The sequence below is a fragment of the Zalophus californianus genome, chromosome X, assembly GCF_009762305.2.
Source record: "Zalophus californianus isolate mZalCal1 chromosome X, mZalCal1.pri.v2, whole genome shotgun sequence".
NCBI lineage: Eukaryota > Metazoa > Chordata > Mammalia > Carnivora > Otariidae > Zalophus > Zalophus californianus.
The window spans coordinates 72,137,955-72,153,790 of record NC_045612.1 but is presented as its reverse complement, the minus strand read 5'-3'; the positions used below and the strand labels follow the sequence as shown (position 1 = coordinate 72,153,790).

The 15,836-nt window shown below is 37.0% G+C and overlaps 1 protein-coding gene across 2 annotated transcripts in view; it reads left to right on the top strand.

The window, feature by feature from the left end:
• KIF4A (kinesin family member 4A) overlaps positions 1-15,836 on the top strand; it is a 112,977-nt gene that overhangs the window by 8,733 nt on the left and 88,408 nt on the right. For both annotated transcript variants that reach the window (XM_027608432.1, XM_027608431.1), the window contains exon 7: positions 2-96. In XM_027608432.1, the coding sequence (XP_027464233.1) occupies positions 2-96 (95 nt within the window). The remainder of the gene's footprint in view (position 1; positions 97-15,836) is intronic.

Here is a 15,836-nt window from a genome sequence, read left to right as displayed (position 1 = left end):
GGAATAGCAGCTTTCGCTCCAAGCTGCATCTTGTAGACCTTGCTGGATCAGAAAGACAGAAGAAAACCAAGGCTGAAGGGGACCGTCTGAAAGAGGGTGAGAGAGCTTAAGGCCACAGTTGTAGATGAAAACTTCTAGTACTCTTATTGTGTCGTTGGTATCTTGACAGAAATATTTCAGGTCATATTCTAACAGTAGCTACAATTCAAGTTCGAGGCTGATATCAGAAATGGTGAAAACCTGTTTCTTTCCCTTGCACTCATTTTCTAATTTAGGTATGAGATTTGGATCTGGCCCTTGGTTTGATTTCATCTGGTCCAGGCAAGTTTTAGTTTTTGTTTGGTTTGGTTTGCTTTGCTTTGCTTTGCTTTTATCCCCAACTACTTACGATTAAAATCGGTCTCCTGATTCTGTCATCTCAAGTATTCACTATCCTTCTCAGATATTGTCACTTATAAACCTCATCAGCATGGTTTCCATATCTTCATTTAAGCTGTTGGATATAAATGATGAAGTTCCTAAAGCTAGAGGAACCCCATGGTGATTGCTATTAGAGACCTTAGTCTAGCATGATAGTGGCCTGGTAAACTGCATGCTTTGGGAATGATCTTTCAAGTGATTATTAATCTAACAAAAGTTAACAACCAGCCCCTATTTCTCAATTTTGTGCTTAAGGATCTCGTAAAAGATTTTGCTAAATGCCTTGCTAAAGTTCAGATATACGAAGTCTGCCATATTTCTCTGTAGTTTAATGACATTACAAAAAAGGAATAAGGATTAGCCTAAATTGATTTCTTCTTAGTGACTTCAAGCTGGCTTCTAGTGCTTATTCTTCCCTTTCTAGGCTCTTTCAAGCCATCCCTGTGATCATCCATCCCGTAATAATCTAGAAGACTTACATCAAACTTACTGGTCTGTAATTTATGGAATTAACTGCTATTTCTTTCTTTCTTTTTTTTTTTTTTTGAAAATGGAAATTACATCTGCCCAGTCTTCTGGAACATCTTTCTCTGTGATCCCTCAAAGATCGCTGACATAGCTTCAGCATTCTCATTTGAAAGTACTCTCCATTTCCTTGGTTATAATAATCTGCTCCAAGATATTTGAACTCCTGTTAAAGGAGTTGAGTTCTCACTTACTACCTCTTTACTCATATTGGGCTGCACTTCCCTCTTGGGAACTGAGAATGCAGGAGCAAAAATAGTAATTGAGGAATTTTACCTCTGTCACACATATCATTATTATACTGCTAGCACAGGGCAGAGACCTAGTTCTTGCTCATTCAGCTTTTTGTTCTGAATGTATTTGAAAGTGCCCTTTTTGTTCTGTGTCTGCACTGTGCGATTTAGCCTTCTTAATACTATTTTTAAAGGTTCTTGTGCCTCTTTTTTTGGGTTTACAGTTCTGAGTTTTTTTTAACAGCTTTATTGAGATATAATTCACATACCATAAAATTCACCCATTTAAACTGTACACCCATTTAAACTGTACACTTCTGTGGATATATTCACAGAGTTGTGCAACCAGTACCACAATCTAATTTTAGACCATGTTTATCACCTTCAAAAAGAAACTCACCCTCCATATCATTTAGCAGTCACTCCGCATTCCTGGCCCCTTCTCTAGCCCTAGGCAACCATGACCTGTATTTTATATAAGTATAATCGTACAATATGTGGTCTTTTGTGACTGGTTTGTTTCATTCAGCGTAAGGTTTTCAAGGATCATCCGTGTTGTAGTGTGTAGCAACACTTCATTCCCTTTGACTGCTGAATCATATTCCATTGTGTGGATATACGTTTTGAATGTTTGTCCATTCATCAGTTGTATGTTTGTATGAATGTTTGTCCATTCATCAGTTGTATCCAATTTCGCTATTTTGAATATTGCTCTGTGAGCATCTGTGTATAAGTTTTTGTGTAGACAAATGTTGTAATTTCCCTTTAGGTATACACTTAATTGTGCAATTGCTGGCTGGGTCATATGGTAACTTTTAAGGGTCTTTTTTTTTTAAATTAAGATGCAACTAATATACCATAAAATTTACTCTTTTAAACTGTACAATTTGGTAATTTTTGAGTATATTCACAAAGTTGTGTATCACCACAGTAAATTTTAGAATGTTTTCGTCACCCAAAAAGAAAACCTGCACACATTAGCAGTCATTCCCAATTTTTCCTCAACCTCCTTCCGCCACATCCTCGGCCCCACCTATCTGTGACTAATGCTCTTTCTGTCTCTACAGATTTGCCTGTTCTGGACATTTCATACACATCTAGTCATATGATATATGGTCTTTTGTGACTGGCTTCTTTCACTTTAACAGTGTTTTCAAGGCTCATCCATGTTGTGTAGCATGTATCAGTACTTCATTCCTTTTTATCGCCAAATAATATTCTACCTGAATATATTAATATATTATTATTAAACGTTCATTACCAATACTTATTAATATATATTTGTCCATTGATGGACAATTTGGGTTGCTTCCACTTTGGGTTATTAGGAATAATGCTGCTATGAGCATTGCTGTACAAATTTTTAAGTAGACATCTGTTTTCATTTCTCGCAGATATATACCTAGGAGTGGAATTGCTGGATCATATGGTAACTCTGTGTTTAACTTTTTGAAGAACTGCCAGATTGTTTTTCACAGCAACTGCACCACTTTAACATTATCAGGACTGTTATCCTTAGAATTCTAATTCTAAAATTAGGATTCTAATTTTCCCATATTCTTACTTTTATTATGTCTTTAATTGGAGCCATCCTAGTGGGTGTAAAGTGATACCTCGTGGTTTTGGTTTACATTTCCCCAGTGGCTAATGATGTTGAGCATTGTTTCATGTGCTTAGCAGCAATTTGTTTATCTTTTTAGAAAAATGTTCATTCAGATTCTTTGCCCATTTTTTAATTTTTTTATCTTTCTTATGGTTGAGTTATGTATGTTCTTTATACATTCTGGATACTAACCCCTTATCAGGTATATGCTTTGCAAATGTTTTCTCCCATTCTTTGGGTTGTGTTTTCACTTATTTTTTTTAATTTTTTTTAAAGATTTTATTTATTCATAAGAGACAGAGAGAGAGAGGCAGAGGGAGAAGCAGGCTCCCCGCTGAGCAGGGAGCCTGATGCGGGACTCAATCCTGGGCCCCTGGGATCATGACCTGAGCCAAAGGCAGACGCTTAACTATCTGAGCCACCCAGGTGCCCTGTGTTTTCACTTATTGATGGTATCCTTTGAAGCACGCAATTTAAAAAATTTTGATGAAGTCCATTCATCTATTTTCTTTCTCTTGTCGCTTATGTGTTTGGTGTCATACCTATGGAAAATGCCTAATCCAAGGTCACAAAGATTTATGCTTCTGTTTTCTTCTAAGAGCTTTATGGTTTTAGATGCTGTATTTAAGTCTTTGATCCATTTTGAGTTAATTTTTGTATATGGTGTGAAGTGGCAGTCCAAAGTTCAGTCTTTGGGATGTAGATAGTTATCCCCACATCGTTTGTTGAAAAGACTATTCTTTCCCACTGAATTGTCTTAGCATCTTTGTCAGGAAGCAATTGAACTCTCAATTCTATTCCATTGATCTGTATGTCTATCCTTATGCTGGTACCACACTGTCTTGATTGCCGTAGCTTTGTAGTAAGTTTTGAAATCAGGAAGTGTGAGTGCTCCAACGTGGTTCTTTTTCAAGATTGTTTTGGCTATTCTGGGTCAAATTTGCATTTCCGTATGAATGTTAGGATCAGCTTGTCATTTTCTGCAAAGAAGCCAGCTGGGATTTTCATAGGGGTTGTGTTGAATCTGTAGATCAAGAAGTATTGCCATCATTAACATTCAGTCTTCCAATTCACGAAAATCAAATGTCTTTTTTTTTAAGATTTGATTTATTTATTCGACAGAGAGATTGAGAGCACAAGTAGGCAGAAGGGCAGGCAGAGAGAAAGGGAGAAGCAGACTCCCGGCTGAGCAGGGAGCCCGACGGCAGGGCTCGATCCCAGGACCCTGGGATCATGACCTGAGCCGAAGGCAGCCACTTAACCTACTGAACCACTCAGGTGCCCCTCAAATGTCTTTCTGTTTATTTAGATCCCCTTAAATATCTTTGAATAATTTTTTAAATTTTCAGTGTATACGTTTTACACTTCTTTTGTCACATTTATTCCTAAATATTTTATTCTTTTCAATGCTGTTGTAAATGGAATTGTTTTCTGGATTTCATTTTCAAATTGTTTATTGAGCTTTGTACAATACAATACAATCTTGTATCTGCAAACTTGCTGAACTTGTTTGTCAGTTCTAATAGGTTTTTAATGGATTCTTTAGGACTTCTATATACAAGTTCATGTCATCTGTAACAGAGATAGTTTTCCTTCTTCCTTACTGGTTTGGATGCCTTTATTTCCTTTTCTTGCCTAATTGTCCTGGCTAGAACCTCCAGGACAATGCTGAATGGAAATGGTGAGAATGGATATTGTTGTCTTGTTCCTGAGTTTAGGGGAAAAGCATTCAGTCTTTTACTATTAAGTATGTTGTTAGCTGTGGGATTTTCATAGATGCCCCTACCAGGATGAGGAATTTCTGTCTATACCTAGTTTGTTAAGTGTTTATCTTGAGTTTGTCAAATGATTTTTCACCATCTGTTGACATGATCACATTATTTTTGTTCATTATTCTGTTGATTCGGTTAATTTTTTTTAAGATTGATTGATTGATTGATTTGAGAGAGAGAGGGTGAGCATGAGAGGAGAGAGGGTCAGAGGGAGAAGCAGACGCCCCGCTGAGCAGGGAGCCCTATGTGGGACTCGATCCTGGGACTCCAGGATCATGACCTGAGCCGAAGGCAGTCGCTTAACCAACTGAGCCACCCAGGTGCCCCTGTTGATTCAGTTTATTACATTAATTGATTTTTGGATGTTAAACCAATCTCGTATTCCTAGAATAAACCTAACTTGTTTTTATGTGTTTAGTGACTTTCTCGGACTAATTCTGTAATTCCCAGTAGTGTGCAGTCACAGAAGTGTGTGCTTAGTTACTTTAGTGGTTATCTAATCATTTGTCTCAGACTTCCTTAAATGCCTTGAACTGTAACTCTTCTGCATTTGCCTAGGGCTCTGTGTTCTGTGTTGGGGCTTGTCTCTAACACTAAGGCTCTTTACAACTCTTAGTCTTTACTCCTTGAACAGGGCCTCAGCGTCAGCCAGGGGGTGCAAGATAAGGGCCTTTTAGGTCTTTCCTGAGCATGCACACAGCTTTCTAGATTTCCAGAAATATATCAGAGCTTTTTAAAGCCTCCTATGGACACTTCATTTCCCACATCTTCCTTTTAAGTTTCCAAGCAGGCTCTTGTTTAACTGTGGCTATTAAGTTTGGTGTGTATCATCACCAGATATTTTTCTATACATAAGTGTGCATGTACATGTAGTAATATATTTGTTATATGCCTTTAAAATTTTGGTATTGCTACATTAATTTATTCCCTTTGAATTACACAAGTTAATACATGAATAAATTCCTAATATAAAACAGAAGCAATGCAGACGAAGATAAATCATGCCCCCCACATCCCCACCCCCCGCCTTGATTTCCCTCCCAATCCTAATCTAGGTGTAACCACTTCCACCTGCCTGTTTTTTTCTTTTTAACCTGGTGTTTCCCTATTGTTTTTAAAGGCAAATGCTATCATCAGCATACTATTTTTCAACCCACTTTTGTCTCCTAATAATATATCTTTGAGGGGCGCCTGGGTGGCTCACTCAGTTAAGTGTCTGCCTTTGGCTCAGGTCGTGGTCCCAGGGTCCTGGGATCAAGCCCTGCCTCAGGCTCTCTGCTCAGCATGGAACCTGCTTCTCCCTCTCCCTCTGCCTGCCATTCTGCCTACTTGTACTCTCTCTATCAAATAAATAAAATCTTTAAAAAAATGTTTTAACGAACCAGGAGAGATGATGGACTCTGAAAAACAAACTGAGGTTTCTAGAGGGGAGGAGGGTAGGGGGATGGGTTAGCCTGGTGATGGGTATTAAGGAGGGCATATTCTGCATGGAGCACTGGGTGTTATGAACAAACAATGAATCATGGAACACTACACCAAAACAAATTATGTAATATATGGTGATTAACATAACAATAAAAAATTAAAAGATAAAAAAAAGTTTTAAAAATAATATCTTTGAAATTTTTTGTACCACTGTATAAATCTGCCTCATTTTTTATGAGTGCTATATAGGATTCCACAGTGTACAAAGTCTACCTTGTTTATTTATTCCTGTTTTGAAATGACATTTAGGTTGTCCAGTTTCTAGCTATTGTAAAATGATGCCTCCATCAGTAGCCTTGTATGTGATATATACTTGAGAGTATTCTCCAGATTACATACCGGCTAGAGGAATTGCTAGGGTGAGGGGCATACACATTTGAGATTTTAAATACTGCTAAATGTTGTTCTCCAAAATGTCTGTCCCAGTATGCATGCCACCTACACTATATGAGAATGGTTCCCTGTACTGTTGACAATATTAGATATTATTGACCTTTTTTATTTCTGTCTATCTTGAACATTGCATGTTATTTTTAAAAAAAATTGTATTTCCCCCAATTACTTGTGAAACTGAGCATTTTTTCATGTTATTGGCCATTTCTCTTTCCATTTCTGTGAATTGCCTGTTCATACCCTTTGCTTATTTTTTTCTTTCAGATTGTATTTTTGTTGATTTTAGAAGTTGTTTATATATTCTAGCTATTAATACCTTGTGTATATTACATATATTTTTTCTCAGTCTCATTTTTTAATTTTATAATCTTTTCATTTATGTTTTATGTGTGTGTGTTTTCCTATTTTTTTTCTTGAGGTAAAATGTATATGCAATAAAATGCACATATTTTAAATGTTCAGTTTGTTGAGTTCTGATAGTTGTATATGTACTTATCACCCAGTTTGGGTGTAACTATCACCCAAAATATGATATGGAACATTTCCATCTACCCCACAAAGTTCGCTTGTACCCCTTTCCAGTCAATCCACCCTACCTACATTCCACCTTAAGCAACCACTTTCTTTCTGACTTCTGTCACCATAGATTAATTTTGCATGTTCTTAGACTTCATATTAATGGAATCATAAATTTTTATGTGTCTGGCTTCTTTTGTTTAGCATAATGTGGTTAGGGTTTTTTTTTTTTTTTTGAGATTTGTCCATGTTCTTGCTTTGATTAATAATGTGTTCCTCTGTGTTGCTGAGTAGTATTCCATTATATGATTATACCACTATTTGTTTTTCCATTCTCCTGTAGATAGAAATTTGGGTTATTTCCAGTTTTTAGCTATTATGAATAGGCTGCCTTGAACATTCATGTACAGGTCTTTTTGTTAATATATGTTTTCATTTCTCTTGGGTAAATATGTCAGAGTAGAGGAGGTAGATGTATGCTTAACTTTTTAAGAAAGTGCCTAATAATTCTCTAACATAGTTTGTACCATTTCATATCCCAGCAATGTATGAGAGTTCCAGCTTATCATATCTTCAAAGATGTCGGGGCACATGGGTGTCTCAGTCAGTTAAGCGTCTGCCTTTGGCTCAGGTCACGATCTCCGAGTACCAGGATCAGGTCCCACGTTAGGCTCCCTGCTCAGTGGAGAGTCTGCTTCTCCCCCTCCTTCTACCCCTCCACTTGTTTCTCTCTCTCTCTCTCTCTCTCTCTCTCTCTCTCAAATGAATAAATAAAATCTTTTTTAAAAACAGATGTCTTAGAAACATTAGAGTGGGTGTCAAATGGCATCTCATCATGGTTTTAATTTACATTTCAAAAATGATAGTGTTGAGCCTCTTTTCATGTACTTACTATCTATTCATGTATCTTCTTTTTTGAAGTGTCCATTCAAGTCTTTTGCCCATTTTAACAAATCGAAGTATTCGTCTTTTTATTGATGATTTGTGGGAGTTCTTTATATATTCTGGATTGAAGTGTCAGATTATGTTATAAATATTTTTTTACACTCTGTGGCTTGTCTTTTTCATGATGGCTTTTGATGAGCAGAAATTTTAATTTTTATGAAGTCCAGTTTACCATTTCTTTTCATTAATGCTTAGAGCACTTAGAGTCTTGTCCATGAAATCTTTGCCTATCCAAAGTCATGAAGATAATCTCTTATGTTTTCTGCTTGAAGCTTTACAGTTTTAGCTTTTACATAGTTCTATAATGTATCTTGAATTAGTTTTTGGCTATAAAGTGAGATAGGGGTTGAAGATCATTTCCCCAACTTCACATGGATATGCAGTTGTTCTAGCACCATTTATTAAAAAGAAGGCCCTTTAGCCACTGACTTGACTTAGTATTGTGGTGTATTGAGTTGATGATATGTGTGGGTCTATTTCTGGACTCTATTCTGCCCTATTAGTGTATCTGTTTATTCTCAAACCCTTTAATAGATATAGTTTATAGTATATTTTCATCTCTGGAAGGGCAAGTTTCTCCTCACTTTTCTTTTATCAGAACCATTTTGATTACTTTCTCTTCCAGATGAGTTTTAGAATCAGGTTGTCAAGTTCTATGAAAAATTACAAAATACAAATTACATAAATTCTGAATTCAAAGTATAGATTAACTTGAGAATTGTGCCTGTCCATCCAGGAGCATGATCTCTCCATATTTACTCAGTCTTCCATGTCTTTCAGTAAGCTTTTGCAGGTTTCTTGGTATAAGTCTTACACCACCTGTCTTGGTAGGCCTATTCTGGCATATTATAGTTTGTGTTGCTATTTTGAATACCTCTTTTTCTATTTTATTTTATTTTTTTAAAAATTAATTGATTTTCTTTTTTTAAGAGAGATTGAGCTTGAGTGCGAGTGAGGGTGGGGGGCAGAGAGAGAGAGAGGGAGAGAGAGAATCTCAAGCAGGCTCCACGCCCAGCATAGAGCCTGATGTGGGGCTCAATCTCATGACCCTGAAATCATGACCTGAACCAAAATCAAGAGTCAGATGCTTAACTGACTGAGCCACCCAGGTGCCCCTCTATTTTATTTTCTAATCCTGTCTAGGGAAAGTATTATTTTTCAAATTTGGATCTTGTATCTCGGCACATTGCTGAATTGCTTTCTTAGTTTCTTTTTTTTTTTTAAGATTTATTTATTTATTTTAGAGAGAGAGCATGCAAGTGGGGGGAGGGGCAGAGGGAGAGAGAGAGAGAGAATCTCAAGCAGACTTCCCACCGATTGCACAGCCAGGTGTAGGTCTCAATCTCACAACCCTGAGATCATGACCTGAGCCAAAACCAAGAGTCAGACGCTCAACTGACTGAGCCACCCAGGAACCCCGCTTTCTTAGTTTCTCATCATTTGGATTTTCTAGGTGGATATTCATATTATTTGCAAGTAGACACTTTGGCCTCTTCCTAACATTTATACCTTATTTCTTTTTTCAGTACAAGATTGAATAGTACCAGTGAGAGTAGCCATTCTCATTTTTTTCTGTTTTTACTCTAGCCATAATGTTGCTAGTGTTTCACCTTTAATTATCACTACAGTTCTGGCAGATATCCTTTATCAAGTTAAGGAAGTGACTTTTTATTCCTAGTTTGCTAAGAAGTACATGTTTTCAGTTTTTTTTTAATAATTTTATTTATTTATTTATTTATTTATTTATTTGAGAGAGAGAGCATGAGTACAAGCAGGGGGAGGCAGAAGGAGAAGCAGACTCCCCACTGAGCAGGGAGCCTGATGCGGGGCTCAACCCCAGGGCCCCGGGATCATGACTTAGCCAAAGGCAGACGCTTAACCGACTGAGCCACCTACACGCCCCAGAAGTACATATTTTTTTTTTAAGATTGTATTTGTTTATTTGACACAGAGAAAGAGAGAGAGCGTGTACAAGCGGGGGGAGTGGCAGGCAGAGGCAGAGGGAGATGCAGACTCCCTGCAGAGCAGGGGGAGCCCGATGCAGGACTCGATCCCAGGACCCCAGGACCATCACCTGATCTGAAGGCAGTTGCTTCACCGACTGAGCCACCCAGGTGCCCCAGAAGTACATATTTTTAAAATAAGAAATGAGTGTTGGGTTTTATCATTGATTGGGAATTAATGATCATGTAGTTTTTCTTCTTTTAACCTATTGTTAGAGTGAATTATAAAAGTAACTTTTCTATCACTGAATCATCCCATATTGACCATGATAAATTATTCCTTCTGTGCATTGCTGAGTTTCATGTACTAGTTTTCAATTTAGGACATTTACATATATGTTTGTATGAGAGAGTGGCCTATAACTTGTTTTCTATGTGTGCTCCCCTTGTCCAGTTTCAGTCTGAAGGTTTTGCCAACTGTATAAAATGAGTCGGGAAGCTTTTTACTTTTTTCTATGCTCTGATACAGTTTATATAACATGGGAATTCTCTTTGAAACTTTCTTGGATATTAGATTCTCTATATCTGGGACCAATTTTGATAATTTATATTTTCTTAGAGAATTATTCACTTTGTCTAGATTGTCAAATTTATTGGCATAATTTTGCCTATAGATTTACTGTATGTTTTTAATCTCCATATCTGTAATCATGTCTCTACTTTTAGTTCATTGATTATTATGTATCTTCTCTATTTTTTCTACCACATTTGACAGATTTGTTGATTAAATCTCCTTTTTTTGTATTTTGTTTTTTTACTCTCTATTAATGACTTCCTCCTAAGTTGTTTTGTTATATTCATTGTATTACTTCCTGAGTTAAAAGCTTAGTTCTTCTCTCTTTTTTTTTTAAAGCTTTTCAAGAGGTCAAGATGGTATAATGAATCCCCCACATACCTGTCATACAGTTTCGACAATGACAAATTTATGACCAGTCTTGTTTCATCTGTATCCTAACCACTTTCTCCCTCTGATATTATTTTGAAGCAAATCCCAGATATATATTTTTTTAATTTCAGTTTGTATTTGGAAAAAAAAGAACTTTTAAGAATATAATCACCTAAAAATTATTAATAATTCCTGAACATCATCAAATATCTAGTCAGTGTTCACATTTCCAATAGTCTCATTGATTTTATTTATTTGGATCAGGATCTATTTATTTGGATCAGGAGCAAAGTCCACACTTCGCTATTACTTGATAGGTTCTTTTCAGTCTCTTCTAATCTGTAGATACTTCCTCCATCTCTCCTTACCCCTCAACTTTCTATAATTTATTTACTGAAGAAATCAGGTTGTCTTGCAGAATTTCTCGTAGTCTGCATTTTGCTAATTGCATATCCCCAGGTAGTTTTAACATGTTTCTTGTTCCTCTGTATTTCCTACAAATTGGTAACTGGATCTAGAGGCTAAGTTGCATTCAGGATTGATTTTTTTTCTTTTATTTGAATATGCCATTTGATTATTTCTCTTTTGGTAGAATAGCTCATTTGTTTTCAATTGTTCTTATCTAAAAAGATACATTTAAAACTATACATTTTCCTCTCAGTACCACCGGATATAATCTTATAATTTTGAGAAATAGTCCTCTATTAATTTCTAAATTAGATATTTCCTTTTTCATTTTTCCTTTAACCTAAGAGTTATGTAGAAGGTGTTTTTATGTATCCTATTGTTGTTTATTTCTGATTTATTGCATTATGATCAATGAATATGTATGATTTCTTCTTTTTGAAATTTGTCCTGATTCTTGTTTGGTCTTTGTTAATAGTCCATTGTATATTTGAAAAAAGTATGTTTTCTGTTGGTTATGTAGTTCTATATCTGCCTATTAGATAAACTCTTTAATCATATTATTCAGCTCTTTCATGTTCTTTCTTGTTATTTACTTAGTATGTTATTTTGTGACAATATGACCAAGGATTTGTCAATTTCTCCTTGTATTTCTTTATTTAAGCGATATATATATGGATTTTTATGCATTATATACACATTTTTTGGCAGCTATTTTGTTTTTATGTTTTTATTATTGAAGCATAGTTGACGTACAATGTTATATTAGGTTCAGGTGATTCAGTGACTTTATATTAGGTTCAGGTGATTCAGTGACTTTTTTACAAAGTTTTATGTTCCTCGGTGCTCACCCTGATAAGTGTAGTTACCATCTGTCACTCTGCAATGTCATTACAGTTATATATCTTGAAGCTATGTTGCTAGCTGCATAAAGTATCATGGCATATATCTTCTCAGAGGATTATATCTATTTTATCTGATTAATACTTTTTCACTTACCTTCTTTTTGTTAGCCCTTACCTGGTATGTCTTTTTGCATCCCTTATCAAAGTCGTGTAGCTTGATTTCATTCATTCATCCGTTCATTCGTACCTGATCCGATGTTCTCTTTTAACAAAAGGTTTTCTTCTGCATATTTTCATGTTTGTGTTTGGACTTATTCCCGCCATGTCATTGGCTACCAGGCCAGGGACCTACTCCTACCAATTACCATGGACTCCTATCCCAAGGCTCCCTCCTGTTTGCTGAATCCACTACCTTCAAGTCTGCACTACCCCTAGTGTTGGTGCCACCTTTTCACAGTGGTTCTCTCCTGTATATTTTTTTCTTCTGTTACTCTTAAACATCTGCTTTCAATCTCTCAAGATTTTTGCAGTTTCCAGTCCACCAGTGATAGATTCACGGGTGGTTGGTGGCTTGTCACTTGGCAGTATCTTCAAAGACTTTTAGGGGCTCTCAAAGGATTTTCATTCATTTGCATTAGAGTTTCACGTCCACATTCTGAGTTACCCATTTTAGCTTCAAAGCTTCAATTTCTTCATTTGTAAAATAAGATTTGAATATATACCCCCACAGAGATGTGAGAATTAAGTGAACTCATATGTGTAAAATAAGCATTGTAATTCCTGGTATATGGTAGCCTTTTAATAATTATCAATTCCATCTTCTGTGTTTCCCTTGCTCGGGATGGTGGTTAATAAGGAGGATAGGGGCCTTACTGGTATTTATAGACAAGCCCAACTGAACTAAGAACCCTAGGAGCTGGCCAGGGTGCTTGTCAACATTTGAGGTAGATTTTGAGGGTGGAAGAGGCTTACGGGGTGTGACTTGTCCCAGCAGAATTAAGTTTTCTTTAGTTAACAAAGTATCATTCCAAAAGCCAAGCTCCTCACTGTTAGAGGGAATCATTTTCTAACTACCGAGAACTAAGATAGTTGCTAGCCCCTGTTGGATATTTTCAAAGGGTGGATGTGGCCCATCAGAATTTTGTTGCTTATTGCATTATTGGGGGTAGAGGAAGGCAGTGTACTCAAGTAGATTTGATTTGTGAGGCAAAGAAGTTTATGGCAAAATCATGACCTTAGATCAAGTGGGAGATGCTGAAAGAAATTAGCAAGAAAACAAGACATAGGTCTATAGGGAGCAGACTGCAGAAAGATAGTAAGTTTGGTTTTGGACATGTCAGATTTGAAATGCATTTTAGAAAAGTCTGGGAGGAAATGGGAAATTCAGAACTAGAGCTTAGAAGCAACATCTGGGGGATGCCTGGCTAGCTCAGTAAGAAGAGCATGTGACTTTTGATCTCGGGGTCGTGAGTTCAAGCCCCACATTGGGTATAGAGATTACATAAATAAATAAAACTTTTTTACAGAAAGGTTTTATTATTTATTTAAGAGAGAGGGAGAGAGCAAAGAGGGAGTAAGAGAAGCAGACTCCCTGCTGAGCAGAGAGTGCAATGCGGGGCTCCATCCCAGGACCCTGAGATGACCTGAGCTGAAGGCAGATGCTTAACCGACTGAGCCACCCAGGCGCCCCAATAAATAAAAGTTAAAAAAAAAAAAAAGAAGCAACATCTGGGCTGGAGATAAATATTTGGAATGTGTGGGTGAGGTTGCCCAGGGAGAGTTGTGTAGAGAAAGACTAGATAATAAGACAGCCGACACTAAATATTAGTCAGGAGTAAATGAGCCAATTAAAGAGGTTGAAGAGGCACAGAATAGTAGTAGCTTAAAAACCAAAGTAAGAGTTTCTAGGAAAGAGGGATTGTCACCTGCGTCCGATGCTTCAGAGTGGTCACATAAGGTGAGGACTGAGAAGAGAGGGGTGGATTTGACCATTGAGATTTTTGGTAATCTTTGCCAGAGCCGTGTCATTCGAGTGGTAAGGTTGCATCAGGCAGGTGGGGGAGTGACTTTAAGTACCATCCATTCATTTATGTATTCTTGTATCCCTTAGCAATATGCAGTGGCGTTTTGCTTTTTCTAAACTTTTCATAAGTTGTTTCATAATGTAGGTGTTCTTTTGTCACTGGTGTTTTGTTTTTCGTTTTTGCTCAGTGTTACGTTTGTGAGATCAATTCATCCTGATATATACAGCTCGGTTCTAAGTTTTTTTTAACTGGAGTCAGGGGTTTTCTTAGTATAAAATCATACTAGTAAGAAGAAAATGATCTCTTTGCCAATATTTATTCCTCTTATTAATTCTCTTACTTTTTGTTCATTAGAAAGGAGAAGGATGTTGAAGGATACACCGTGGGCTTGTAAAGTTGCTTTCTTCAGGAGGATCTAGTTTCTGATTTGAATTGGAATGGTTTTAGTGTTTTAATATTTGGAATGATAATTGCTACTGGTTTTGGTAAACAGTATTTAATTCTTTCAGTTCCAAAAGGTCTTTTTTATGCTGTGCTTTAATCTCTGAGGGAGATCTTTTTTAAGCTCGAATTGTCTGTTTCTTTCATCGACTGTTTGCTGAAAGTGTTCCACTTGGCCTGTCTTTGGCTTCGGGGTCCCCTTCTGTGGATTGTTAGTTTCTTTTGTCTGTTCACTGAGGCTCAAGTGCCTTAAGCCCTAGCAGCTGTGTGAGTGGCAAAGGCCCAGTGGTTTCTGCCCATGACCAGTACTGTAGCAGCAGGCATGCTGTCAGCGAGCCGCTCACACCCTAGGGAGGTGTCAAGAGGAAGCCTCTCTGCGCTCTTGTTCCTTGGTGCTGCCCTTATCTCAAGATGGAGAGGACCCAACCCAACTCCTCAGTTTCTTCTCAGCATTTTCAGATTCAGAGAAACCTGGCATACTCACACAGACAATACCGACAATCTCGACAGGAACTCATAGAGTCCTACAGGCCAAGCCTTCACCAGAAGCCATGTTCCCATCTTTCTACCTTGGCTCTATTATATCAGACCCTAAGCCCTTGGCTCAGAGTTCTTGTCTCTTCCAGAGAACAAAAACTCTGCATCACCCCCTTACTATCAGGTCTCAGACCCATCCTGTGCCTTCATTCTCTTGGCTGATTACAGCACACCTGCTTGGCTCAAGAACAGAGTGGATGGATCAGATTTGGGACTAGAAGGGATTCTGGGATATCTTTAACCTACCATCTTCCCAAACTCCATCTAAATCTTTAAAATATACTATCAAATTCCCATGAAGGCATGAGATTATTCATTTTTCTAAAGTTTTCTAACTTCTCTAAGTATTTTTACCAATTTGATAAGTGAAAAATGGCATCTCATTTTCATTTCTATAGTTATTAGTGAAGTTGAACATACTTGTATATTTATAGACCATTTATATTCTGGATTAAATCATCCATTCAAAGTATTTCCCTTTAGTCAGTGTGGGTGCTGTATATTTCTTGTTAAGATTATCTCTATTTTTTGTTGTGATTTTGAATATAAAACATATTCAGATCACTGCCAGATAGATTATAAATAAGTTACAGATGGATGACATAGATTATTCAATTGAAGTATAATATACATACAGAAAAAATGCCCGAATCATAATTATACAGTTTGAGGAATAAGTGGTGATCAAGAAACAATATTAACAAGCATCCCAGAAGTACCACTTATGCAGCTTCCAGGCTCTAGCTTCCCCAAAGGGTAACCTTTGTGTCTGACTTCTTTCATTTGATGTAAGGTCGCCAGAG